General features: G+C 55.8%; 9 protein-coding genes across 9 annotated transcripts; 4 read left to right on the top strand and 5 right to left on the bottom strand.

The window, feature by feature from the left end:
- Positions 1-4,124: 4,124 nt before the first annotated feature.
- Positions 4,125-5,827, bottom strand: LTR77_009043 (uncharacterized protein; the record flags this gene model as incomplete). The annotated part of the gene is made up of 4 exons (XM_064806272.1): positions 4,125-4,365; positions 4,414-5,306; positions 5,386-5,564; positions 5,623-5,827. The coding sequence occupies 4 exons, from the start codon at positions 5,825-5,827 to the stop codon at positions 4,125-4,127; spliced, it is 1,518 nt and encodes a 505-aa protein (XP_064655598.1).
- A 429-nt stretch (positions 5,828-6,256) lies between these two features.
- Positions 6,257-7,467, top strand: ELP4 (Elongator subunit elp4; the record flags this gene model as incomplete). Its single annotated transcript, XM_064806271.1, has 2 exons — positions 6,257-6,689; positions 6,755-7,467. The coding sequence occupies 2 exons, from the start codon at positions 6,257-6,259 to the stop codon at positions 7,465-7,467; spliced, it is 1,146 nt and encodes a 381-aa protein (XP_064655597.1).
- Positions 7,468-8,069: 602 nt separating this feature from the next.
- Positions 8,070-9,406, bottom strand: LTR77_009041 (uncharacterized protein; the record flags this gene model as incomplete). Its single annotated transcript, XM_064806270.1, has 3 exons — positions 8,070-8,732; positions 8,785-8,881; positions 8,949-9,406. The coding sequence occupies 3 exons, from the start codon at positions 9,404-9,406 to the stop codon at positions 8,070-8,072; spliced, it is 1,218 nt and encodes a 405-aa protein (XP_064655596.1).
- A 773-nt stretch (positions 9,407-10,179) lies between these two features.
- On the top strand, positions 10,180-11,568 carry ARC1 (G4 quadruplex nucleic acid binding protein; the record flags this gene model as incomplete). Its single annotated transcript, XM_064806269.1, has 2 exons — positions 10,180-10,293; positions 10,348-11,568. The coding sequence occupies 2 exons, from the start codon at positions 10,180-10,182 to the stop codon at positions 11,566-11,568; spliced, it is 1,335 nt and encodes a 444-aa protein (XP_064655595.1).
- A 478-nt stretch (positions 11,569-12,046) lies between these two features.
- Positions 12,047-14,003, bottom strand: LTR77_009039 (uncharacterized protein; the record flags this gene model as incomplete). The annotated part of the gene is made up of 2 exons (XM_064806268.1): positions 12,047-12,513; positions 12,578-14,003. 2 exons carry the CDS (start codon positions 14,001-14,003, stop codon positions 12,047-12,049), a joined length of 1,893 nt encoding a protein of 630 aa, XP_064655594.1.
- Positions 14,004-14,065: 62 nt separating this feature from the next.
- On the bottom strand, positions 14,066-15,239 carry IDI1 (isopentenyl-diphosphate delta-isomerase idi1; the record flags this gene model as incomplete). Its single annotated transcript, XM_064806267.1, has 2 exons — positions 14,066-14,198; positions 14,446-15,239. The coding sequence occupies 2 exons, from the start codon at positions 15,237-15,239 to the stop codon at positions 14,066-14,068; spliced, it is 927 nt and encodes a 308-aa protein (XP_064655593.1).
- A 352-nt stretch (positions 15,240-15,591) lies between these two features.
- RPO41 (DNA-directed RNA polymerase) lies at positions 15,592-19,944 on the top strand (the record flags this gene model as incomplete). Its single annotated transcript, XM_064806266.1, has 2 exons — positions 15,592-19,807; positions 19,883-19,944. 2 exons carry the CDS (start codon positions 15,592-15,594, stop codon positions 19,942-19,944), a joined length of 4,278 nt encoding a protein of 1,425 aa, XP_064655592.1.
- A 660-nt stretch (positions 19,945-20,604) lies between these two features.
- On the top strand, positions 20,605-21,948 carry LTR77_009036 (uncharacterized protein; the record flags this gene model as incomplete). The annotated part of the gene is made up of 2 exons (XM_064806265.1): positions 20,605-21,773; positions 21,831-21,948. 2 exons carry the CDS (start codon positions 20,605-20,607, stop codon positions 21,946-21,948), a joined length of 1,287 nt encoding a protein of 428 aa, XP_064655591.1.
- A 1,322-nt stretch (positions 21,949-23,270) lies between these two features.
- Positions 23,271-25,766, bottom strand: sec1 (syntaxin binding protein 1; the record flags this gene model as incomplete). Its single annotated transcript, XM_064806264.1, has 7 exons — positions 23,271-24,287; positions 24,344-24,979; positions 25,029-25,231; positions 25,290-25,436; positions 25,507-25,594; positions 25,645-25,682; positions 25,733-25,766. 7 exons carry the CDS (start codon positions 25,764-25,766, stop codon positions 23,271-23,273), a joined length of 2,163 nt encoding a protein of 720 aa, XP_064655590.1.
- Between the last annotated feature and the right edge of the window lie 52 nt (positions 25,767-25,818).

The raw sequence follows: 25,818 nt of genomic DNA, 5'->3' as shown, positions 1-25,818 counted from the left end.
CTCCTGGACGTACCCTGACATGCGCGCCAACAGCCTTTGTGTACCTGGCGGTACCCCGAGGGTGCACGTCGTATCCAACAGCTCTCGTGCGCTTAGGGCCCCGCGTCCTGCTGTGCTGCTTGCCGGGGTGGTGCAGCACAAAGATGCATGCAGCCGCTCTCTGCGAGGTTGTCGAGGGTAGAGGCACAGAAGACGCACCTGCAGGCAGTCTCCGATACAGAAGGTACGGAGCAGCGCTGCAGGAGAAGCGTTGAAAGTGAGGTACCCCGACGTAATCTGATGCAGAGTCAATCAAGAAGCTGGGCGGCTAAAGCGGTCGAGAGGTTGGTGCCCAAGCGCAGTCGCCACAAATATGAGCTCGAGGGAGCCCGCCCAATGCAGTGCTGGCCGGGGGGAGGTGTAGCTTAAACGAGATGTATGAAGCAGTAGTAGGAAAGGCCTATGAAGGGCGAAGCTGGATGGTATACTCTACGATTCGTCGGGTGGAGAGGACGCCATTGCGACGGTGCTGTCGCGAACGGCCCTGGTGACCCTCGAAGCGGCCAACAAAAGCGGGACTGCCTCTCGACAGACTCGCCGAGTTTCATGTGCCATGCTTGCAAAGGCCTGCCGCTGAGAACAGGTTGACTGGGTGAGAAGCGCTCGAGAGACGAGGAGTCACTTCGCCAATCTGTTCAAGTCTACGTGACCAGAGGTGGGATTGGTCGCCGGAGTCCCACGCTAATGATCCGGGCGCCACATTTCACGCTCGTCTGATTCTTTTTCCGTCTCGGTTCTGGACCTCACGCTCTCTAGTTCTCTCGATAAACGGTATGCGGCCTTGATGGGTTTTCTGTCCTTCTCCGTCGACATGATCTCAACCTCAAGAAGCCAACACTACCTGGAACTTTTGCAACATCCATTGCGCCAGCGAGAACCAGGCGGTCAAGGCCACTCGCTTCGACCGAACTCCACACCGACCCAAGGACTCGGATTCCAATGAATATCCTTGCTGCCCTGTCACGCTTGCACTCGCTTTCACATCGACTGTCGTACGGAACTCATGCGCGCTGCATGTTCTCCCGAACAGAGAGGCTGGGAGGACCTGTGGTGCGCTGGTGATGCCCTTGCAGGCTCGTGATGTTGCCATGAGACGCTCGGACGAACTATCTGGTTCCTGCGTGCACTCGGCTGCATCTCTGCGGCCAGGTCGATGGTACTCCGTGCGGTAGACCACGTTCGAGGCAGCTGACGCAGTGTTCTCCTCAGTCGCAGCCTCACGATAAGTGCAGATCTGTGATGTGAATGCCACTTCGTCATTATCTCCTCGAGAGAAGTTGTGTCGCATTGTGATAGTGGAGACCGGAAAAACGTGCCATTGAAATCATGTGTCGAAGCGCCCTGTCAGCAGATCATCTAGACTCGTTTGGGTGCATCTCCATCCGGTATATCGCAGCCGCGTCAACATAGTGATGGGTTCTGGCCTCATGTAATCTTGTTCATATGGTTGCTATCAACGGTATCGACTTCGCAAGAACGACTTCACCATGACATGACCTCCCATTGCAATGGAGTCTCGGATCGAGGTCTCCCGAGATCCAAGGAGCGGTCCGCATCCCTTCCCCAGGGCGCTTGGGCCTCGTCACTCCCCAGCCATCTCCAGCCATTTTCTCCTTCCCCTCGAACACCACCTCCACCTTCCCGCTCGAGGTTAGGCAGCATCGCCCTTCCATTGAAAAGACCGTCTGATAGTCATGGTCCGAGCAGAGGCGCGAGACGTCGGACGCCGATGCATACTGAGAGCAGCACTTCGGGCATATCTGGCAGCCTTCTCCTGGACCCGATGGCACCCGAAAAGACCATATCAATCTTGTCGGTGGGCTGTAACTGTCTGGGAGGAGTTCCATTGCATGGCTCACTCTGACCTAGTAGGCCACCTTCACTGTCCGCAGCTTGACGTGCTTGGTGGCGCAGCGACTGTCAGGTCGTTCTGCGCTCCCGAGGTCGGCATAAGGTAGCGTGCCTACCAGTCACTTTGCTGCCTTTGGCAAATGATGGTTTGTGTCCGGCCAATTTTGATATGGATACTGTTTCGACCTGCTGTTGTTTCGCCAATTCTCCTCAGCAGGCGTCAGAATGACCCATGGCGTTGAAGTGCACAAGCATGCTACAAAGCTGATCAGTAAGTCATTCTTGATTGCATCAATCGGCAGACCCGACTTACCTTGGATAAGCATATTCCTCATCTCTCCGTGGCGTCCTCACTTCTTCGACAACGAAGACGACTTCCTCTGCTTCTCCTTCTGGCCACTGCTTCGTCTCCGAGATTTCGTGATAGGCGGAAGAAGAGGCTGCGCGACTGCCCACTGCCACGCCTCCGCTGATCGTGGCGGTGGCGGAGGTTCGCTTAGGTAGGACTCATTGTCGCTGCCGAGAAGATCCTCGTCGCTCACATATGAGCTGGGTCGCCGAAAGCCAGCGGTGGTGAGTGCTGATCCACTTGGCCAGCTAGGGCGTGCGCAAGGTGTATAGTATGGTGAAGTTGTGTTGGATGAAGAGCGGATTTGGATTGCGTGCGTCGGGGCGGACGATGAGCACGAGCCTGCTATCGAGCTATGACTTGAAGAGTACGACGACATCTTGAATAGTCCTGCAATGGCTGTCGGTTGTTTGGAAAAACTGTTGCAAAAGTGGATGAAGGCTGCAATATATCCACTCTCGAAGGAGCGGTCTATATATCAATATAGCCGCGTGCGGTGTGCGGTGTGCGCGACAAGCTATCACAGGAGCTATCGGCTGACATGTAGTAATAATACTTGTTGTAATCTGTGAACAGAAAAAGCGACAGATACGCGCGTGCCGGACGCAAGAGATCACATACCTTATGTATACTGGTGCCCTGGATCGGTACATTTACACCGTCGCATCATGACAGTGCTGGCATGAGTAAGACACCTCGACACATCCGTAAAGAAGCCGCATCGCCTTGACCGCCCGCAGAGCCGACGCACCATACGTACCGCACGCATCGCCCACCCGGGGAAGTGCGGGCGGGCGAATCTCGTTCTCTAAACGACATCCGAGATCTATGATTGCACCATTCTTTTGCATACCGTCTCGTCTGTGTGATAAGTCCAGAGCATTTTCCACCTGTCAACCAATACTTGCCACTGCTGGGCAGCAGTCGCCACGCCAGCACACTCGACCATCGAATGGATGACGATACGTCCTGTCGACAGCTCATCAGGCAATGCGACACCGCCCGCCCAAGCCACAACCCGAACTTCAAAGAACTTCGGCGGATTTAGGGCGGGATCACAACAGTCTGAACGCATCACTTACTCACTCTGCTGCCCTACCTCGCTACTCGGAGCCCGCGTTCGTCCACGGAAGAAAGGTGGAAAGTACTTACGAACATTCTACCGGCTGACTGTGTCATGATGACTGGACAGCTTGACCGTACGGTGAGACTGCTGTGCGGACGATTACTCCGCGTCGTACTTTTACCAATGTATTGTGCGAGCAATGTCCGGCGCATGCGGCGGGTGTTGCGACAGCATCGCACCATGATGACTATTTCCGCGCGACCGTGAGTTGCTTGATCCTGCGTTAGTGCCGACGAGGTACAACACTTCTCGTGGATGTTGTTGCGAATGCATTTGACTTTCCGACTCGCGGCGAGTCTTTGTCTGCTCCGCGGTGCGGAGACGTGGAGAGATCTCGTCTCCAAACCCGACGGCGCGGGCAGCCGAAGTCTCCGATGTCTTTCCATATTGCCATACACCGAGCAACTGGGTAAATCTCCCCACTCCCCACTCGATCCCACCCCTCACTCACGAAGATTGTCTCCGACTGTGGCCGAGCATGTCTTGCACTGCCAAGGATGAGATTTTGAGACGGGTATGACTGAGGCGGGTCGAGCAATGCTTTCTCCATCCGAAACCAACGGCGATAGGTTTACATGGCTTTAGAGCTCCATGGTCGCTCTTCCCGAATATAAAATTCTCTGGGGGTAAGCCTATCGCAGGTGCTCGCACGCCTTCCTCGCTCTTCGAGGACTCTCCGTCTTCTCCTTACACCTCTACCCCCCGAGACAGTAACTCGCTTTGCACTGTGAAGACACCCCGTCGATGTCGTGGAGAACATCACCAACGATTCGCAAGCTGTGCCAAACCAGAAGCCTTCGACGGATGTCCACCACCCAGCTTCTGTGCGATCTCAGTACCTGCCAGACGACCAAAGGTCATTGACCTGAGACAGCTCGTTGCGGGCGGGTACTCGTTGTAGAAAAGTCCCGTCATTTCACCAGCGGCGTATAAGCCAGGGATCGCAACGTCGTTTGTTGACAGTACTCGTGCATGGAGATCGGTCTTCACACCGCCGTATCTGCAGCGGGTCAGCAAAGATCGTTCTTGACTGGAGAAAACAGCTTACGTGAACGTGAGATTAGATGTCATCGGGAAGCCGAAGAAGGGTCCTTTGACAATCGGAGCAGCCCAGTTCGTCTTGTTCGGGTTGAGACCCGAGGTGGACTTGCCGTCCAGCTTCATCAGATCAAAAGGTTTGTCGTTGACGGATGCATTGAACTCGTCGACAGTCTTTTTCAGCTCCTGCGGGTCGAGTCCCATCCTCTGTGCCAGCTCTTCAATGGTATCTGCCTTCTCCGGCGGCACTTCAGTGGTCTCATACACCCAGCTACCCTTGAAGCGTTCCATGATCGACTGATCAGTGACGAAGAAGCACGACATGTCCTGACTCTTCCAGCATTCCAAGGCAATCATTTCGAAAGTCGAGAAGAGATGTCGTTGGCCTTCGTCGTAGAAGCGCTTGCAGTCTTTGTTTACAACAATACCATAGCCATGTCCTTCCTGCTCGTTAGCATGGATAAGTGCAAGTTGGTGGGAGAATTGCTCACCCCACATGACAGCATCCGGCTTGCCTGACCGGGTGTCGACCAGCTCGCAGTGCATCCCATCAAACGAACCTGCAGTGCCCGCTCCGACGTCCAGACACATTCTCAAACCTGCACCGCGGTTGTACTTCAATCCGGGGGCGATCAAAGGCAGCCTGTGTGTGTTTCGACCAACGTATCTGGCCAGCATCTCATGGTTGCCTTCGAAGCCACCGCAGGCAAGCACAACATTTGGTGCAAGCAGGTCGTGCAACAAGCCGTCGCCTTTGCGGACTTTCAAGCCTCGAATTGCACCGGCGTCGTCAGTCAGGAGTCGCGATGCTTCTGTCTGATAGAGGATGTCGAGATTCTGGTACTTCTTCATGTGACCGAGCAAGTTGTTGATGATGGCGTTGCCGCCGCCTTCAGGAAAGACCTGCAGGACGCAGAAGCTGCTGTCAGCCGGCGTCTCGAACAAGCGCTTCGTGTCCATGTACTAGGTTCCATCTACTTACGAAATGCTGTGCCGTCTTGAACTCGAGAAGAACGTTCGGCTCGTCATGGTGCACGAACTTGACTCCATGGTCTTCCAGATACCGTGCAGATACAGGTGCTTCGATACGTAGCTTCTCGCAGTAGTCCTCGTCTGCAATACCGTCGCTCACTCGTCGCATTTCCTTCACCCAGTCGGCATCTACACCTCACCCGTCAGTATCCAGCAGCACTACTCTCTGGGTGCCTGACAGCCATACCAAAGTCCAAGTTCTTGTCCAACCTCAAATAAGCCATTGTCCACTTGGAAGCACCCGAGCGCTCGCCCTCCTTTCCAACTTCGACCAGCGCGACCCGGCCATTCTTGCCCAATCGTTCGGTCTCTTCCAGGAAATTCAGCGCCGCCATGCACCCAGCAAAGCCGGAGCCCACCACGACCAGGTCGTAACCCTTGAACGAAGCCATGCTACTAGTATGGAAGGGATGACGGGAAGAGCAGGAGAATGTTGGAGCTCTCAAAGTGTCCAGCGAACCGTACAACACCCACATCACCCTCCTAAGGCCACGGCCATCTTTTTATGCACATCGTGAAACCCCGCATAGGATGCAGCTCCTGTCAACCGATGCAGCCTATTCGGGAGGGGCAGCAGCAAGGAAGGGCAACCCATGTCGCAGATCCTCTTTTTGTTCTTGACTCTGTGAGCTCGCAAAACAGGCGAGCTGTTGGAGGTGAGGTCTGGTTATTTCCGTTGAGCGGATCTCGAGATCCGGGGCAGTGGAGTCGTGGGGAACTCTAGCGGGAGCGGGAGCGGGCGGTCTAGCTTCTTTCGATTCTTTTTCGGGATCAAAACCATCACATCTTCAACAAACATCCTGGCTAGAGTGCACACGCTCATGGCGTTCAGGAAGCGCAATGTCGCGGTGGGCGCCTCTGCTCCGGGATCCCCTGCGATAGCACCACAGAAACAAGAAAATCTTCCAGGCGTCCGGCCATCGCCACTCACATCTCATTCTGTCACATCAACTGGAAGCTCATCGCTGGATGCCCTGCTCGGAGGCCATGGAGGACTCGCACTCGGATCGAGTGTTCTCATCGGGGAGAACGGGACGACCGACTTCGCTGGGGCTTTTCTCAAGTACTACGCAGCCGAAGGACTATGTCAAGGACATACCATTCATCTCGTAGGCATGGGCGACTGGTGGTTGCGAGAACTTCCCGCTGTTGCAGCTGAGAGGTCGGGAAGTAGGCGGGAGAAGAGCCCAGCTGAAGAAGAGAGAATGAAGATTGCTTGGAGGTATGAGAGGCTTGGTCAGTCCGGCGAAAGAGGTGCGTGGCGAGGCCGAGCATCAACCAGGTTTGTGATTTTCTTTTCCAACTGACGGTAAGTACAGCACTTCCTATACGTCAAACACCCAGTGCAGCAGGCCCTGCGAAAGAAGAACTACCCTTTTGCCACACCTTTGACCTCGCCAAACGCCTCACCATTCCACAAAATGCGAAGATCGACCACATCAAGATCTCACCCGGCGACGCCCCCTTCGCCCCAGTCCTACAAAGTCTCGAGCGCATCCTCAAGAACTCACCACCAACCAGCGTCCACCGCCTGATAGTCCCCACCATCCTCAGCCCAGCCTCCTACCCACCCCACGCCAGCAAACCCGAAAACATCATCCGCTTCCTCCACAGTCTCCGCAGCCTCCTCCGCCAACACCCCACCAAACTCACCGCCATGCTCACCCTCCCCCTCGAACTCTACCCCCGCGACACCGGCCTCGTCCGCTGGGCCGAGATCCTCTCCGACGGCGTCCTAGAACTCACGCCCTTCCCGCACTCCATGGACGAAGCCAGCGACCTCGCATCCAGCGGCGGCGCGCGCAGCAACGAAGACCAGCCGCAGGGGATGGTGAAGGTGCATAAAGTGCCGATCGACACTGAGCGCGGGGAGGGTGGCGCCGGGGCCGGGAATAGCACGGGGCAGGATCTGGCGTTTACGGTTAGTAGGCGGAAGTTTGCGATTAAGCCGTTCTCGCTGCCGCCGATGGAGGGGGATCGCGAGGCGCAGAAGGAGGGTGGGGGGCCTACTAAGAAGGATTTGGAGTTTTAGAGGTGGTAGTCAGGCTGCTTTTGTAGAGATCTGTAACACCTGTCTTATCGTCGTCGATCATCCGCTGCGTCGAGCATATCCTGCATCTCGATCTGTTCCCAGCCTGCTGAACTTCCACTGGAGCCCATCATGCGAGCGTATTGTAGTGCGTAAGTAGTCGGAAGAGTCTGTCTCCGCCCTCCAGAAAAGTGTGCGCGGATTTCATCGCCGAGACATGAAGAGATGGCGAAGAAAACGAGCACGAGGATCACGAAGACGATGATTACAATCATCAAGGTGCTGAATGTTGACATCGTTGATGCAGTCGTTCAATGGACAGCCAGAGTTCAGGAAGCAGAAGCCGTGAGGTTGACTTTCGAAAAGTCTCTTGGCGATGGAGACATCTCATCCAGCAGACTTCATTTGTCCAGCGAGACGAGCGACGCGAAGGGTCAAAGACGTGATACGTGTTTGTAGTGTAGTTCTGTCGATCTAGACTCGACGAACAGGGCTATGTTGGGTATGATGCCAGAATCCATCACCGCGAAAACGGCCCAGCCATCACAGTCCTGAACAATCAACCCTGCAACCCTGCAACGCCCGAACATGAAGCTCACGCACCCTCACCTCTTCTTCGCCTTCTTCTCAGCCTTCTTCTCCATCCGCTTCACCTCCTTCGCCATCCTCTTCTCACACGCCCGCAACTTCACCTTGTCCTTCTCCGCCGTAGCCTGCACATGCTTCAACCAGCTCGCTGCATTCCCCGACCCGCCCATGTAGTCAGTCTCTGGACCCAAGCAGCACAGCTCCACCTCCGCCTCCTTCTGCGCGTAATCTCTAGCCTTCTCCAGAACGCCGAACTGGAGGCTGTACTTCGACGCCCAGCGATACGCCTGCGCTAGATCCATGCCGAGCAGGCCTTCTTCGCGCAGGAGCTTGATGAGGTCTTGAGCCCTATCGAGCGCTTCGCTCGGGCTGCGGGGCGCGCAAATACCGTCGGCGCGGGCATGCTCGCCTTCGAAAGCGTAGAGGCTGCGCTTCACGACGTTGATCTTTGCACGGCGGAGGTCCCTCTTAGTGGCGTCGGAGGTTGTTGGGCCAAGCAAGGACGGCTCGTGAGACTGGCAGAACGCACATGCGCATTCGAAGCCGTATTTTTTGAGATCCTCATCACGCCCTGCGAAGAATTGCGAGCTGTCGATGTAGGTGGTCAGGATCTCCTCCCCTGCTTCGATGTCGCGGATGGCGTGGACTGTGTGCGTGCGGAGGGACGGGTTGTAGTTGGCCTGGTGTTCTTTGGTTAGTAATTGAAAGTGGGAATGGTGAAGGCACACGCACGTAGACGTTCGGGGTGCAGCTGTGGTTGATGCGACTGTACAGCGGGAAGACGGCGGAGCCTGACTTGTTGACTAACTTGGTGGCGTTGGTCTCAAAACTGAAATAACGTTATCAGCAATTGGTCATCAGTGTTTATGTTGTGGATGGGGTAGCAGAAGACAGACATTGCCATCGCCTTTGCCTGAGTTTGCACAAAAGACTTCAGGCCATCCTTGTCCTTGGCGAACTTCCTGATGGTGACAGCATAGTTGCGAACCTGCCTGACCTGGTTCCGACTCAAGAGCTCGGGATCATGCTGCAGACCGTAAAGCGCCTCTCGTTCCGCAGGGGACGCCTTCTCCAGTTGCTGCTGAAGGTCCTGATACGTGGTAGGCCCACTGCTTGGAATCAGAAGTAGTGGTGCTTCGGAGAGCAGGCGGGAGCCGCGTTTGACGTCGCATTTGGCGAACAGGCCTAGGCCAGTGGTAGGTGTGAGACGTAGCTCAAGTAGCGGATGCCGAACTGTGAGGTTGCCAGTCTTGGTAGAGGCGAAGTTGGTGAGCGGCGTCTTACCATCAGACTCGTCCACCACACCATGTCTCTCTCTAGTGCGCCCTGGCCCATTCCTGATTACAAGGGCCATCGCGCCGGTTGATGTATGGTCACGAAGAGGATGAAACAACGCAAACGATGCAAGGCCTGTAGTTCGAAGACATCAAGCTCTGCCTGAATGTGTGAGGAAGGCCGAGAGATCGAGTGAATATCAAGAAGATCCACTTTGACATGTGAATAGAACGTGATGTTTCAAGATTCAACCAAACCCACCCGCAACTGCAGGCATCCGCGCAGCGTCGCTCACCTACAAACGGACGCGTTTGGACACATTTGGGGATTTGCAATCCATGGGAGCCGCGAGATTTTCACACCATATCGCGTTTTCATCTATCTTTCCTCGCGTTCTGTACAGCAGACGAGCTGAACGGCTTCGTTGCACGTACCGGGTGCGTGCAAGAACAGCACTGGCGCCAGGAACGGCTTACGTTGAACGCAGCGGCGCATAACGTAGAGCATCGGAGCACTGTATGTATTCAATGCACTGGGGACTGTTGATGAAAAAGCGTTGTTGGACGCTCGTGAAAGTGATGTCTGGAGACCCCTGTCGCGCTTGTGGCGCACGTGGCTAAAGCTTAAAATCTTTTGGACCTCGAATCAATGACTGGACGTCACCCATAAAATATCCCAAGGACTTCTCAAGACACTCATTACATCTTCTAGAAGACAGCCAAGCTGAAGAGACTACTCACTTTACGTTCGCTCTATCGGGCTGTAGCGACTCCGCGCCGACGCATTGTACCGCAAAAGGCGTCTTCAATTCTCTGGCGACAGCCACCGCACACAGTCCGACGATTCGCAAACATGGCCACCCTCGACAACGACACCAAGAAGCTGATCGAATCGTCGTATCCGCAAGTTAAAGATGTGGAGACCGACCCGGTCAAGGCGTCCTCTTCCATCTTCCAAGACACTGAAGTGAGTGTGAATGTCAAGTACCTAGTACTCTTCGATCGCTGACCATACGTGCAGTACTCCAGCGCAGAGAAGACCGAAATCGAGCAATGGCTGATCACATCCCACCACATCGCCTCCAGCACCGAAGACAGCGCCAAAACATCCGAGCGTCTCTCCACCCTCAACACCCATCTTTCCACCCGCACAACCCTCCTCGGCAGCAAACCCAGCATAGCCGATGTTGCTTTGTACGCCCGCATGGCGCCTGTTGTGAAAGACTGGTCGGACGAGCAGCGGACAGGTGAGCAAGGCTACCATCACATCGTTCGACATCTCGACTTCGTCCAAAACGCACCGATGTTCGGCTTGAAGCTGTCCGACTCGGACAAGGCCAATATCGACCCCAGCAAGGTGGTCAGCCCGATCAAGCCAGTCGACGCAAAGGCGGAGAAGGAGCGAAAGAAGAAGGAGAAGGCTCTGGCTTCAGCGGGTGCCGACACAGCAGCGGCAGCCGGAGGAACGGTAACCAATGCTGCATCGTCCGACGCTCAGAACGCGGAGAAGGGCAAGTCGAAGAAGGAGAAAGCGAAGGATCTGGGTGACAGAGTCGCGACCGCAGTCGGTGCAGAAGTACCAGGCGTGAGCAAGAAGAAGGAAAAGGCACCGAAGCAGCCCAAAAATGCGCCAGCACCCGAAAAGCCCTTCTCGCCTGCCCTCATCGATCTGCGGGTTGGACACATCCTGAAGGCCGAGCAACATCCTAACGCAGATTCGCTATACGTCAGCACCATTGCATGTGGCGACGCGCCTGGAACGGACAATACCTCCGAGTACGAAGGCAAAGTCGTGCGGACAGTGTGCTCAGGGCTGAACGGGCTGGTGCCGCTAGAGGAGATGCAAGGTCGCAAGATCGTCGCCGTCTGCAACCTCAAGCCCGTGACGATGCGAGGGATCAAGAGCGCGGCAATGGTGCTTGCGGCGTCGCCTAGACTTGCGCCTGGAGAGACGGACAACCATGCCGGGCCAGTGGAGCTTGTCAATCCGCCTACTGGTGCCGAGGCAGGAGAGCGCGTGTTCTTTGAAGGATGGGAGGGCGAGCCAGAGCCTGTGCTCAACCCGAAGAAGAAGGTGTGGGATGATTGCCAAGTGGGCTTCACGACAACGGAGGATAAGGTGGTGGCGTTCGATGCGAGCGCAGTGGAGAAGTTGAAGGAGAGTGGGAAGGGGGTTGCGCAGTTGAAGACGAAGGAGGGGGTGTGTACGGTGAAGAGTCTGAGCGGCGCTACTGTGCGATGAGGAGCAGCCTCAGTGGGTTTTGAAGGCTTGGTGATTGATGACGTGTACGGCAAGGATTACGCTGCGAAGCGACTAATCTGCGAGACAAACTGCAATTTCCGCAGTCTTGCTCATGTAGAGGAGAAGGTTGCTATATCCTGCTGTATTCAGCAGAGGCGGGCTGCTTGCTTTCCAGCACAGCTTCGAGCTCAAAAGATCACGAAGAGCCGTAACTGGCGAGATGCCTCAGAATACCCCCCAAACAAGTTTCATAAAGCACTTAACAACCCGCGACATCTCGCTTTCTCTAATAGACTCTGGATCAACGTAAGCTGGTCGATCCAGCGGTTATTGCATTACTCCAGGCACACATATATGCCAACATTCTGTCGCGAAGAGCTAGGGAGCTAACACTTGATTCTGCTACGCTCGATGCCATGGAAAGCTCTACCCTCCAGTCTACAGCGCACAAAAGCAACCCAGCCGAATGCACCCGTGGCTAGCGGATCTTCGTTGGCGACTGGAACCGCAGACTCGGCCTTCTGCGCACAGACTGACTGAGCGTTCCGTTCCCCTGACTCACTGCTCTCGTCAACGCCCTCAGATCCTTTGCTGCTGTAGATGGCTTCTCAGACGTCCACACTGCCTCTGCACCTCTTAGAATGACGTCGAGGTCGCTTTCAGTAATGTAGTTGGCCGTCTCAGGCGAAGTTTCCTGCACATCTTCCTCGTCGTGAGTGAAGTCCATCTGCTCAGGGTTGAAGTACGAAGACCGGCGCCGCGGCATGATGATGTGACGGGCTGGATCCGGTGCACGAAGGATGTCCGATGCATCTGCGAAGTAAGAGCTTCTCGAGGCATCGACGATGCTGTTGCGTCTGGTGTTGGCGGCTGTAGCTTCAGGATTCGATGTCAGATCGGATACCAGCGAGATGCTGTTCTTTAAGATTGAGCGCGGTTGGTGTGCTGCCATGCGATCCGATACATGTCAGCATGCGGATCCAAGGCTGGAAGGGCCGTGTCTACCTACCTGTTGTCGAGTCTTGCTGCCTAGCTTCACCATTCGGACGAGGTCCTGGCAAAACTCGGGGCGGCAAGCCCGGTAGTTGTGGAGCTTCTGGAGTGAACACGTCTTGTATGCCCTCATTCACTTCGATCAGTGCGGGCCGCCTTCGCGGTCTGGAGTATCTTCCCGGTTGTCTAGACCGTCGGGCTCCACGGTTGCTGCGAAAGTCCAGCGTGACACCTCTGCCCTTCGTTGGCTGCTCGCGAGGAGGTGGAGGTGGAGGTGGAGGAGTCACCGTCCATGGCTCTGAGTCGTCGGAGTGAACATCATCATCACTGACCAAGTTGATGACGTTGTCATTTTTCGCGCCATTCTCCTCAGAGTCGACATCATCCTCGTGGTCGCCGTCCTCATCCTGAGAGTCGTACTCGCTTGCTTCTCGTTCAGGAGCTCGGATTGTCGACAGTTCAGCCATGATGATCCTCGTGCGCTTACGAGCGCTGGAGCGTGCAATTGAACTCTCGCGCCGTGTTTGCAACTGTGGAGGGGAAGCTTCTGGCTGGATGAAGGTGTTTTCGCCGTCCAGCTGACGGACGGACCCAGAAACGCCCTGGCCGCTCACGTTAGACTCCACCTTCAACCGGCTCGGGGTGTCGCAGAAGTCAACGTCCGGCAAGGGACCGTTCGTCAACTCCAGAGATGCCAGATTCGGTATAGAGGGTGATCGCCACTTTCGTCGCTTCTTCACAGTGCCGAACGTGAGCTCGCTGTCTTCGAAACCGTCTCCACTGCGATGGCCCGCAGTGGAAACCTGAAACTTGTCCGTCTTCCTGATGGCCTTGAACAGTGGAGGGGGAACTTTCCAGCGGGCTCTTAGAGCACTGACAGGCGTCTTTGCCGGCACTTTTGTACTGTCGCCGTCATCGCACACGGTGGGCGAAGTTTTGCTCTTAAAAGGCGGGAGGGAGGAGTCGACGATTGGGTCCTGAACGGCAATGCTGGGAAAGCTGCTTGCTGGCGCATGGTACTCGAGAGGATTAGGCACCGAAGAAACCAGCTGAAGCTCATTGGCAGGCACAGTGCGAAAGATTACCGCCGTCTGCTTGGGTTTGGCACTGGATACGCTCTTGGTGCTGCACTGGGCTGTCGTCTTGGGTCTAGCCCCTGGAGCTGGTGCGATGGCCGTGGCAGGGCTTTCCTTGTGTGGTGTTGCAACATCAGTCTGCGTTCGAGTGTCTTTCGCTTTCACCCTGACAGCAGAAGCTGTTGTGGCGACTCCTTCAGCATTGTCATCCTGGTGTATTCGGCGGCGTAGCGTCTGCCGTGCTGTAACGTCTTGCCCTGGTACAGCATGTGAGCTCTCTGCGACCTCTGCGCCTTGTTCTACGGAGCGAGGATGCCCTTTCGCAGCTTGCCGGCCATCTCTGCTGTCTGAAGGCAAGTCGTACATACTGCTTCGAAACTGCTCAGCTGCCAATGGGAGAGGTCTCGCATTCTTCTTGCCATATGTGATCAATGGCCGCACCGATGTTTGGTGTATGAAGCGCCGTGCTGGTAGTCGACCTTGCCCTTTGATATGCTCGCCATGCCGACGCATTGTTCCTTCTTACCTAGCTGTAAGTTCATCTCAGTGGTCGAGCTGGTGCTGTGGAAAGTTGAAGTGAGGTCAGGACAGAGTTTGGCACGACTGCCTGCGGCGCGTGACGAGAAGGAAGGAGCGATCGAGTCGGACTATACCTTGCGAATGGAGAACGAGAGACGATCTAAATGGAACATCAGAGTCTACGTGTACTTCAGCTGCTGTTGTCAGACTCGTGCTGTGCACTGTCGCAAATTGGTATCATGGTATGCATTCTCGAACGCCAGCCGATGCATCAACAACCCACCCTCACATCCGCCTGATCTGCTCCTCGTTCATGTAATTCTCCAGTCCATCATTTAGATGGTCCCACCACTCGAACATCATTGTGTCGCAGATGAGCTTGAACCACGGCGTGAATTGCAGCTTGCCCTCCGTGAACATCTGCTTCAGCTGATCTGACGTCACGTACTTCGTGTCCTGCACCTCGTTCGGGTTCACATTCAGATCCACATCGGCCTTGATGAACAGGATGTAGTCGATCTCGTGCTCTCCCCACTTGCCGTCGCTGGGAGCCTTGTAGTGTATCCTCGTCAAGAACTGGAACATGTCGAGAGGGACTTGCTCAGGCTTGATCCCGAGTTCGTGGTCCAGCTTCCTCTGCGCAGCCCTCTTCGCGCCTGCGACAGCTGCCTCCAACGTCGAACCCGTCTCGGTGGGTATGCCCAGAGGATGCGAACAGCATGTGTTTGTCCATAAGTCTGGGAACGTGATCTTCTCTGTCGCTCGTTGTTGCAAGAGTAGTCGATTCTGCGAGTCGAAGAGGAAGCAGGAGAAAGCGCGGTGAAGGAGTCCTTTGTTGATATTTTCCATCAGATGGCAGACTTTCTTGCTCGCGCTGCCGATTGGCATGTCGTTCTCGTCCAGGACGATGCACACTTCGTCCATGAGCCGTATCTGCTCTTCGTCGTACCCGGCGAGGTCGGCATCTCGAGTCGCGGAATTTGCTGTTTGTTCCGCGAGTTGTGTGTTGATTTCAGGGAACAGGCGGAGGATGTTTTGTGCTGAAGGCTGCTCGGTCTGTGTGACCGTCGTTGTGGTTGACATGGTTGCGAGTTGCGAGTTGTTGAGTTGAGGAAGTCCTGTGGGGGTTCTCGAAGACCAGGAGGCGCTCTAGAAGAGGTGAATAGATCGTTCGATTCAATGGCAGACTTTCCAGAAGCCGAGACGCAGGGCAATTTCAGGGCAGGTGGCGCCGATGGAAGTGCACGTGACTACTGAGGCTAACCTTTTTGACTTCATCCCGTCACAGACCGCCGAGAATTGAAGATCGCCTCCTGTCGCGTGGGCACTTTTTCACCATCACCCACTTTCTCTTCGGTATATTTGCTTCGCTGGTGGAGGTGGTTTGGCAGTGTCACAGCTTGAGTGGTGGACATTGATTGTTCTACGCAGAGACATGCTGGTCCGGTCTGCTGGACGGAGACAGCAGCGGCGGACAGCACAACTTCTTGCTGCGTCCTTTGCTCAGCTTAACCTCCCATGGCTGGCGCCCGCCCAGTTGAGATGGAGCGCCACTCACTCGCCCGCGTCCTCACAGCCATCTCGGCCTCGACGGAGAAGTTCATCCCGCGATCGAACAACCACGACACAGAGCCGACGCTTGGCCACTACAACAGATCAGCAACCTTCACGATCCTTACCTCAGTACCCTCCCCCCGGATACGCAGACCCCTTTCGCAACCCATCGCATGACAACCATGTCCCGTGGGATGCCAACGAGTGGTCAAAGAGGCGACTGTCTAGCATACGGCCTTACGCGGCTCCGATAGTCCTCAACACCAACCTCGACTACCCCGACGAGACAGTCAAGATACTTCATGGCGTTCAAGGCACTGCCCACGACTTGTTGCAACATCTCCACACTTCATTGCGGGTCAGGCGGTTCAGTAGGGCAGAGGACATCATACGCCGCCTCAATGGCATATTCCGCCCCTATTCCGCAGAGCTCGTGCATGCGCATACTGCGTATCTGGAGGCCTGGTTTGGAGAGCTGTCGCTGCATGGGCGTAGCGAGGAAGCCGATAGAGTCCTTGATAGGATGCAGAAATGGTTTGAGGTGGAAATCCAACAGAAAGGGGTGCGACTTGATGCCAGGTTGTTGGTGGCCATGATTCGTGCTTCTATCAAAGCTTTGACAGGCTCTAAACGGGACCGGACAATCAGGCGTTACTTGGACTTGGCACAACAGCAGGGCACCGAGGTTTATGACGAAGTTATCGACTCTCCGGAATACGATGACCACGAGTTCACGTTGCTGGGCCGCGTCAGTTACGAGCACCTTCAGCCGCAGGAGCCTGACATGAAGGAAGCTCAACCACAACAGGACGAACCTGCACCTCTCCAACGGAGTGATGCTGTGCCTATGGAGGGCGTACCTGCCGTACTTCCTACCGCCTTGCGAGGTGACGGCCTCGCTGGGGTCAAGAGGGCTTTACAAGATTTTTCTGAAATACCTCCTCTGCCGGCCGATGCAACAGTAGAGCAAAGGCGCGAGCACGCTTTCGCGCGACAGCAGGCCATGGAAGAATCATCCGTACAGATAGCCATGGACAGGTGGCGCAAGGCAGACGACGAATTGCGGAAGATTGGAATAAACACTTCGATGCAGAGCAAGCCGATCAATGCTCTGATGTGGCAATGGTACCAGGCTCTTTTGCCAGCCTTGGAGCAAGAGCTAGAGGAATGCAAGAAGCTCCTCAGCAATCCTGGTAGGACAGATCACGAGCGGTATCACTACGGCCCATATCTCGAGCTTCTGCCGCTGGACAAGATCGCCGCGAACACAATCTTGTACACCATGACCAAGCTTGCAGGGAGAGATCGAAAGAACGACCAATATACTTGTGAGGTGACACTTACCGTACTGACAATGGGTCTTGCGAAAGCAATCGAGCAGGAGTGCAGTGTCAACTCAGCCAAACAGAAGTCGTTAAAGCGAAAGGGCAACAAGAACTACCATATGCAGAAGAAAGGAAACAAGACGAAATCCAAAGCTCACCAGGAGCAGGACGACTTGCTGGCCAGTCTCAGTTGGCCAATCGAAGCCAAGGCGAAGTTCGGGTCTATGCTGGCTACGAAGTTGATGGAAACTGCACAGCTCCCGGTCACTCGGCTGCATCCTCGAACAGGTGAAAACATGACCCAAGCACAGCCTGCGTTTCTGCATCGCTTCAAGTGGGAAAAAGGGAAGAAAATTGGCATGCTCAGCCCAAATCCTGCCCTGACGGAGAAACTCGAGAGCGAGCCTGTCGGCAGCCTCATCGCCAAGCGCATGCCTATGGTCGTCGAGCCTAAGCCCTGGACCGGGTGGGACAAAGGAGGCTACTTGCACTACGCCACAGACATTTTGCGTGTGCAAAAGGGTGACCGCAATGGAAAAGACTATTTTTTGGCTGCGCACAAGAGAGGCGAGACGACACAGATCTACGCCGGGCTTACAGCGCTCGGACAGGTCCCGTGGAACATCAACCACAACGTGTTCAAAGTACTGCTCGAAGCCTGGAACTCTGGCGAAGCGATTGCGAACCTGGCGCCTTTGCATCCTCAGCTTGACTATCCTCCAGAACCTGAGGCGTCCGCGGACCCAGCACCAAGGCGAAGGTGGCTTGAAGAGGTGCGCGAGGTGGAGAATAAGAGGATTGGCCTCCACTCGGAACGGTGCTTCCAAAACTTCCAGATGGAGGTCGCGCGCGCAATGCTGAACGAGACCATGTACTTTCCGCACAACATGGACTTCCGTGGCCGCGCTTATCCGATCCCACCGTATCTCAACCATATGGGCGCCGACAACGTGCGAGGGCTGTTGACGTTCGGTGAAGGCAAAAGGCTCGGCGCAACCGGCCTCAGATGGCTGAAGATTCACCTCGCTACGGTCGCCGGACACGACAAGGCCAGTCTTTCAGAACGGATAGAGTTCACCATGAATCACTTGGACGACATCTACGACTCAGCGCGCAACCCGCTAGGCGGCCGAAGATGGTGGCTGCAGGCGGAGGACGCTTGGCAGACGCTGGCCGCTTGCTTCGAACTCACCGCCGCCCTGGACTCGCCAGATCCAGAAGGTTTCATCTCTCATCTTCCCGTGCAGCAAGACGGTACTTGCAATGGACTTCAGCATTACGCAGCTCTCGGTGGTGACAAGATTGGCGCAGCACAAGTCAACCTCGAGCCGGGTGACCGACCTGCGGATGTCTATACTGCTGTGGCAGAGGCTGTCAAGGCAGATGTCCACCAGGATGCTCTCGATGGGAATGCGATCGCGAAGAAGCTGGACGGCAACATTACCAGGAAGTGCGTGAAGCAGCCCGTGATGACCAACGTCTACGGTGTCACCTGGTACGGAGCCAAAGAGCAAGTGCGCAAGCAACTCGAGGTCATATTCCCGGATGTCCGGAAGTTCGATGAGGTGAACTATGGCAACATGTCGACCTACATCGCGACCAAAATCTTCAAGTCGCTGGGTACCATGTTCGGTGGCGCGCAAGCCATTCAGCACTGGCTCGGCCAGTGCGCGGACCGCATCTCGACATCTTTGACCCCGAAGCAAGTGCAGGAGCTGTCAGCTAATTCCATGCAGCCGATCCAAAAGAAAAAACCCAGGCCAGGCCCCAAGAAGGTCGAGGTTGTCAAGGACAGGCCACATGGAACTGGTTCTACCGAAGGTGACCGGAATCAGCAACGCGCCGCAAAGCCCATGTTCAAGTCAACCGTTGTGTGGACTTCGCCACTCCGCTTACCAGTGGTCCAGCCGTATCGAGCGGACACAAAGCTGGTGGTGAGGACGAATCTGCAGGGCTTGACGTTGCAGGAACCGCGGACGTGGCACCCTGTCAGCAAGCGGAAGCAACTGCAGGCCTTTCCGCCGAACTTCATTCATTCCTTGGATGCGACGCACATGCTGCTGAGCGCGCTGAGGTGCAAGGAGAACGGCATGACCTTTGCCAGTGTGCACGATTCCTTCTGGACTCACGCCTGCGATGTCGACCGCTTGGGTGTGGCTTTGCGCGACTCCTTTGTGGAGATGCACAGCGAAAACATCATCGGCCGACTGAAGGAGGAATTTGAGACGAGATATGACGGCTACATGTACCTCGCGACAGTACTAGCCAACAGCAAAGCCGGCAAGAAAATCTCCCAGCTTCGGAAGGACAAGAAGCTGAAGTCGTCCGAAGAGCTGGCGTTGGAGGCCGAGCACACCAAGCTGCTCAACAGCGACGACCCGGCCGAACGCAGCAAAGGCGAAGCCATGCGAACTCCCGGCAGCATTCTCGCCAACGAAGGCGACGACAAAGCCTTCGCCGTCCCGTCGGAAATCGAGGACCATCAACTAGGCAATATCCCCGAGAACCTCGACATGCGACCGGATTCCGAGGCGACAGGCCTCACCGCCGAAGCAGACGAGGGTGTCGTCGGCGGCAGCGCTTTGGCCACGGATACCGACGCGATCGATGCCGAGAAGGAGACCGCTGGGCGAAAGGGCAAAGCAGCGGCCACGGTGGGCAAGTCGGGAAAGCCGCACAAGCAGTATCCAAGGAAGCTTTTTGTGTGGATGCCGTTGACGTTCCCGGACGTGCCGCCGAAGGGGGAGTTTGACGTGAGGAAGATTCGGGAGAGTGATTATTTCTTCCATTGAGGGGGTTGTTGTTGTTGTTGTTGGTTGGTTGGGGAGGCTGAGGTTTGCGGTTTAGCGAGCATGGAGGTGGTGTTTGGGGATTTGGAGGGGGTGCATAGCGTGGTGGGATTGTACTAACATGTGTGTTTATAGATATATACTACTGTACTGTACAAACACCCTTCACTAGTTGCGAGAACGAGACATGAAGCAATACTGTACATATGCTCACCGTCCCGACTCCTCGGTGCGCCTGCAACGCCATGAATCGCGTTCCCTTCTTCACAATCGCCGGGTCGTGCCACCGACGATCCTGCCAACCTGACCGCCGGTACCAGAACGATTGATGCCCTACAGCCTCGCGCACAACGCTGCAAACGAACACTCACTTTCCTCTTCTCAACACCTCCAAAGCGATCCCTTCCTCTCGTGCAAATCTATCACCCGGCGCAGCGTCCCGAATCGTCCTCCTCCCCGTTCCTTCTCAGCTGCACCACTGCAAGCGAGCTGCGAGCACCGCAAAAGCCGTTGGGGCTCCACTCTCACGCTCCAAGCGAGCGGGACGAGCGGGTTTTCCCCCTCCCTCCTGTGCGTCTCCGTGCCATCCCTGCCGCGGGCGATGCTTAGCTCGCTTCTGAGTTTGAGGTGTACCGTGTTCCGGCTTGCTGGGCCTGGGAAGTAAAGTTACTTTTTGCTTTGCTTTGAGCTGCTGCTCCGCACTTCATTGTTCGCTTTCGACTTTCTACGTCCTCGACTCTCTCTGCTTGAGGGACACTGAGACATTATCTCTCGTGGTAGATGGAGGGTCATACGGATAAGCAGGAGAGGAGGAAGGGTGGGTTGAGGAGGGTGATTGCGAAGTTGAAGGGTGCGTTTGGAAGGCGTGGTGGGAAGGTTAATGCTGCTGGGTCGAATGAGGGAGCGGCGAGTCAGCAACGTGAAGAGCCAGTTGCGAGGGAGGGAGGTTTCAGCGAAGCTCCGGTTGGGAATACTTCGTCTCCTGCGGAAAACGTGGTCGAGGACACATTAATATCGATACCACCCGCGAGCTCAAACGCTGTTCTGGTTGCAGAACACGACAACACGATGTCGGTTCCTGAAGACGAGAAGAAGACCGAGTCTGCTCCTCCAGCACGACAGAATCGCAGCGGGATGGCGGCAGAAAAAGCACAGGCGCTGTTTGAGAAGTACGGCGTGACATACGACCCGAGTACTGCACCCGCGGTATCAGAAACGAAGGCTCGACGGGTGGAGAAGCCGATTCGGATTAGGATACACTGGACGTGTCACGACTGCAACAGTCAATTCGGAGGGAGCAAGACGTGCGCGAATTGCGGACATAGACGGTGTGGTGAATGCCCGAGGGCGCCTGCGAAGAAGATCAGAGAGGCGCTGGAGAATGCTCAGAATGCAGCGAGGGAGCAGAATGGTGGTGCTGGTCCGGGCATGGGAGGGATGACTACGGCGCTGGTGGTCGAGGCGTCGGAGGCGGCGTCACCAGCGCTCGCAGCTGAGAGGACGCTATCTGGGAATATAGAGGCTCGGACTCCTGAGGATATGGCAGCGGACGACCTTCCAGCTGAGCTATCACTGTACGTCAAGCAACAACGTCCGTCGACGGGTGTGGAAGCGGTGTTTGAGTCACAAGATCGAACGACCCGACGGACTTGCCACGAATGCGAGACTCACTTTGAGCCAGGCCATGCGGATGAATGTCAACATTGCGGGCATAAGCTATGTACCGCCTGCCCTCGAGATCCCATCCGCCGCAACCAGTCCACTCGAGACGGGACAGACGACCAAGAGCGCAGTCGAAAAGTGCAAAAGACCTCAACCGTCCAACGCGTCTTCCGCAAACCCCGCCAACGCATCCGCTGGACCTGCCACGAGTGCGACTTGACCTTTGTCGACAAGCAGAAGTGTCGCGGGTGTGGACATGAGCGGTGCAGGCAGTGTCCGCGGACTCCGTGAGTCTTACTACCACGACCACCTTTCACCTAAGATACTTACTGACATACTGCCAGTTCCAAGAAAGTCCCACCACCGCCAGACCCAGCCGTGCTGCAATCGCTAGCCGATAAGCTCGGTGGGACGAAAGTGTGCGCCGAAGATTCAGAGGTCGAGGCTACTACGGCGGAGTAGCAGGATGATGTCAGACGTCGACTTGATATGATACCCTATTGGTTTTTACGAGCGGTTCTTTTTGGGCGCTTTGAGCGGGTTTTGGGGGGGTAATGGGGAGTCAAAATTGGGCACGGTTATGAGCGAGCGAGCGGCTTCTTTGGGAAGGACTTTTCGGAACTTTTTGAGAGGTTGGTAGATTACTGCAGCGGATGAGACGATGTGTGCTATGAAGAGTACCTACCTACCTTTAGAAGGGACATTGACTCGAGGTTCACGGCTATCCGCACCTCTCACGGTGCCAAACTTGATTTTGTCTAATGTCGATTCGAGCTGTCATATTCGCACCCACTCTCTGTACCACCCTTCACCCTTCACCGTCGCGTCCCAACCCAACCTTATCGATCCGTCTCTGTGGTCTGAAACTGGCCCCGTCCCACCGCCCTCGCGTGTCCAGCACGTGTCCCCGTCGCACAACCTCTATAAGTGGAGTGGGCAGTGGCTTGCCCTCGCTTAGAAGCTTTTTCACTTTTGGTGGACATCACGGATCACGGATGTGATTTGTCCGAGTAAGCGAGCGCCTGCTTGGTTGTGCTGGATGGCAAGGATGGAGGTGCCGGTGGATCCACTATATAATGACAACCCAACAACGGGCGCGCTAGGAGGTGGAGTGGACTAGAGGGCCGTAGCGGCAGCAGGGGTGGCAAGATGCACGGGCGAAGGATAGAAGCGAAACCTGGATGTCGGGAACAAGAACAGGAACACTGGAGGAAAGGCGACTACGTACTGTACGACAACTAACTATAGACTTGCCCACCTCATGCTGTTCAGACTGACGTTGACGTCGGGAAGGCTTCTCTCGTCAAAACACCAGCATCTTCAGGAATGAATGGCTGACGAATAGGTTGGCGGTCAGACAAACGTGCAAGCGAGAGTCGAATCGATAGCGCGTGGATGTACATGGGCTTCGGCTGCGTAACCGACACACCCTGCCTGTCTACGCTCTACCTTACCGCTCACGCCATGGTCCGGGAAAGGTACCACATCTGGAGCCAGTGCTATAGACGCGATGCTGCGGGTCTACACTACAACAAGGTACAGTAGCAGCAAACACCATTCAGCAAAACGCGTCCAAGCCTCTCCGTCAATCGTGAAGATAAGGTAGGGGATAGAGGTATGATGGGGATTCCCAAGGTACACACCTGAGCAATAATTCAAGGACGTGACGGTCGCATTGTGCAGTCGCCGTCTCACGACAACAGATGAGAGGCGAGTCGTTCATATAGTTCAGGGTAAGGTCGCCACACCACTGCTCTTCTCCTGGAAGAAAGTACCCTCTCCTCTCACCCCTTCCGCCCAAACCCAAAATGATGCCTCTTCTTCTCCTTCTCCCTATCCTTATCCTTGTCCTTCGTAAGCTTCGCCGAACTGTTCGCCTGCGCAGCCGCACCACCAGCACCTGGCGCGTTCCCATTCGCCCTCCCATCCAACTTCATCCCCGCCATCCCCTGCTCCGGCGGCCTCGGCGCCGACGGCGCTGCTGGCCTCTGCTGCTGCTGCTGAGCAGGTGCCTGCGGCGCGACTTTCGGCTTCGGCACTTCGTCCGGCTCGAAAAGATGCGCAGGGGCCTGCTGCTTCGGCTGCTCTGCGGGAATCCCCAAACGGCGTTTATCGACTGACAAATCCGAGACTTGTCTTACGAAGAGTTGCGGCGTGAGCATATGCGATGTCGTCAAAAACACTTCCCTTCCCGTAGAGCGGCCGACTTCGTAGCACGCCCGCGCTTCGGCGTACGTGGCGCCCCCGGCCATGAAGACGATGACACGCTGGCGGTTCTCGGCGCTGACGTTCGAGCGGGCAGATTTCGCCCACGTGGGCTTCGCGGAACGCAGGGAGGTGGCGGAGACTTGCTGCGCCTGATCGGCGCCGAGGTCGAGAGGGGGTTTGGTGTAAGGGAAGACGTTGGCGTCGAGGGTACCGGCGGCGTGGCATTCGAGGAGAGATTGCACGGCGGGTTCGTAGCGGGAGGAGAGGAATTCTTCCTGGGCGCCGGCGAGGGGCGGGGGTTTGCGGGGGAATAAGGGGGGAGGTGCGGGGCGGGGGTCTTTGAGGGCGCGGGAGGTGCGGGCGCCGAGGAGCTCGAGGTTGGTGAGGATTTGGGTGTCTTGTTGCGGGAGCTGGGCGTGGGCGAGGAGTTTGGAGACGTCGGCGGGGAGGAGGCCGTCGCGGTGCAGGAGGTAGAGGAGGAGCAGGCGCAGGCGGTCGGGTGGGGTGACGTCGTCTTCGTCGAGCGTGCGGATGATTTGGTCGGCGAGGCCTTTGGGTTTCTTGTAGTCTTCGTCGAGGCCGGTGGCGCATGTCTGCAAAACAGTGAGTCTGAGCTGAGGCATGCTGAATGAGACGTAGGTTGACGTACCTGCTCCACCGAGCTCAACTCGCCCAGCTTCCACCCCTGAAATCGATTCATACACTCCTGTGCCATGCCTAGATGCAACGCGTACGCTTCCTTCATCTCCTGGAACTGCGGCAACCCCGCGAGCATGTCTTTAATGGCGTTCAAGCTGTTCCCGCCCTCATCACCAGCTTTATTGGTGAAGTTTGGGTTGTCCTTGATGAACCGCTGGAAGTCTGCCATCAATTTCTCAATCACATCTTTCATGTGCCTGTGCCGGTTCTCAAGCCAGATCTTGTCCTTTTCGGTTATGGCGATGTCCTTGATTTCTTGGTCGGGCTGGCCTTCATTGATGGTGACGCGGTAAGTTATCTTGTCGCTCTCCTGGATAGGTAACAGATCGTGTGCCATGGCTTGATACGTAAACTCGTGTAATAGCGGTCCCATCAAATCGATGCTGCGATCGAGGATGTAGAGTGTCCCCCGAGGCCGTGTGGTCGGAGGTGGGAAATCGTTGTGGAATTTGGCGTAGAGGTCCAGCTCATCTTGTACAAAACGTGCCAGGTGTGAGCAAAGTATGCTGGCTTCGTGAGTGGGTGTTCGAGGGCGGTAGTAGCGTATTGTTGGGTACTCCCCTAACGCCACGCAGACCCCGACTATCTAGCAGAAGTATTAGCAATTGTCTCCAGTTGATGTGCAGAGACAATACCTTCTGAGCGACGTCCTCCATATGCTGCCTAACCAAGTTGTTGCACGCCGGGTGGAAGAGTATGGGAAAGCTCCATGGGTCTCGGAAGGTCACGAGATGTGACTCTCGTGGATAGTATTCTGTATTAAGGACGGTGAAGTGGTCAATCTGTTCTCGTGCAATCTGGCTCTTGTCTATTCGGTCTCGGAGGGCAGGGTGTAGTACTATTTCTATTCGTCAGTAGCTGCATCCTGCTTATACCTCCTCCAGCTCCACACGCACATGACGTCCACACCAGATGTGCCCTCTTGTACTTCCTCTTTTGAAAGTCGGCCATGACACAGTCCACGATATGCGGTTGCGGGGTGAGGAAGTAGAGGGCGTCGACATCGCGGTTGGTGGGCCGGCGGTCAGTGATCTGTTCGATGTCTGGAGTAAGTCAGGGCTGGTGTACTGCGGGCCGTGTGTTGATGCTTGATCGCGGAGGAGGCGCACATACTCGTGATGTTCTCGTTGAGGAGGGCATCTTCGTCTATGACATTGTCGAGGAGTCGTCTGCTGTCTCGATCGACCACCAGCACTTTCCACTGTCCACATCGTTAGGCTGCGAGCTCAGACTGGGGCGTTTGGAGCGTACATCATGCTTGGTAATGTGGTGGATATGGCCGAGAATCACTGGCAGACTATCAGCACTGCTCTACTCGGCGAAAGGGAGCCTTGCATACCATCGCGCTGGGCATCTATGAGCGAGACCCCCATATCGGGCAAGGCTGATTGCCGTGCCTTCGATGTGGTCAAGGTGCGGGTTGGA

Source organism: Saxophila tyrrhenica (genome assembly GCF_035928015.1).
Source record: "Saxophila tyrrhenica strain CCFEE 5935 chromosome Unknown scaffold_16, whole genome shotgun sequence".
In the NCBI taxonomy this organism is placed as follows: domain Eukaryota; kingdom Fungi; phylum Ascomycota; class Dothideomycetes; order Mycosphaerellales; family Extremaceae; genus Saxophila; species Saxophila tyrrhenica.
This window is presented reverse-complemented; position numbering and strand designations above follow the sequence as displayed.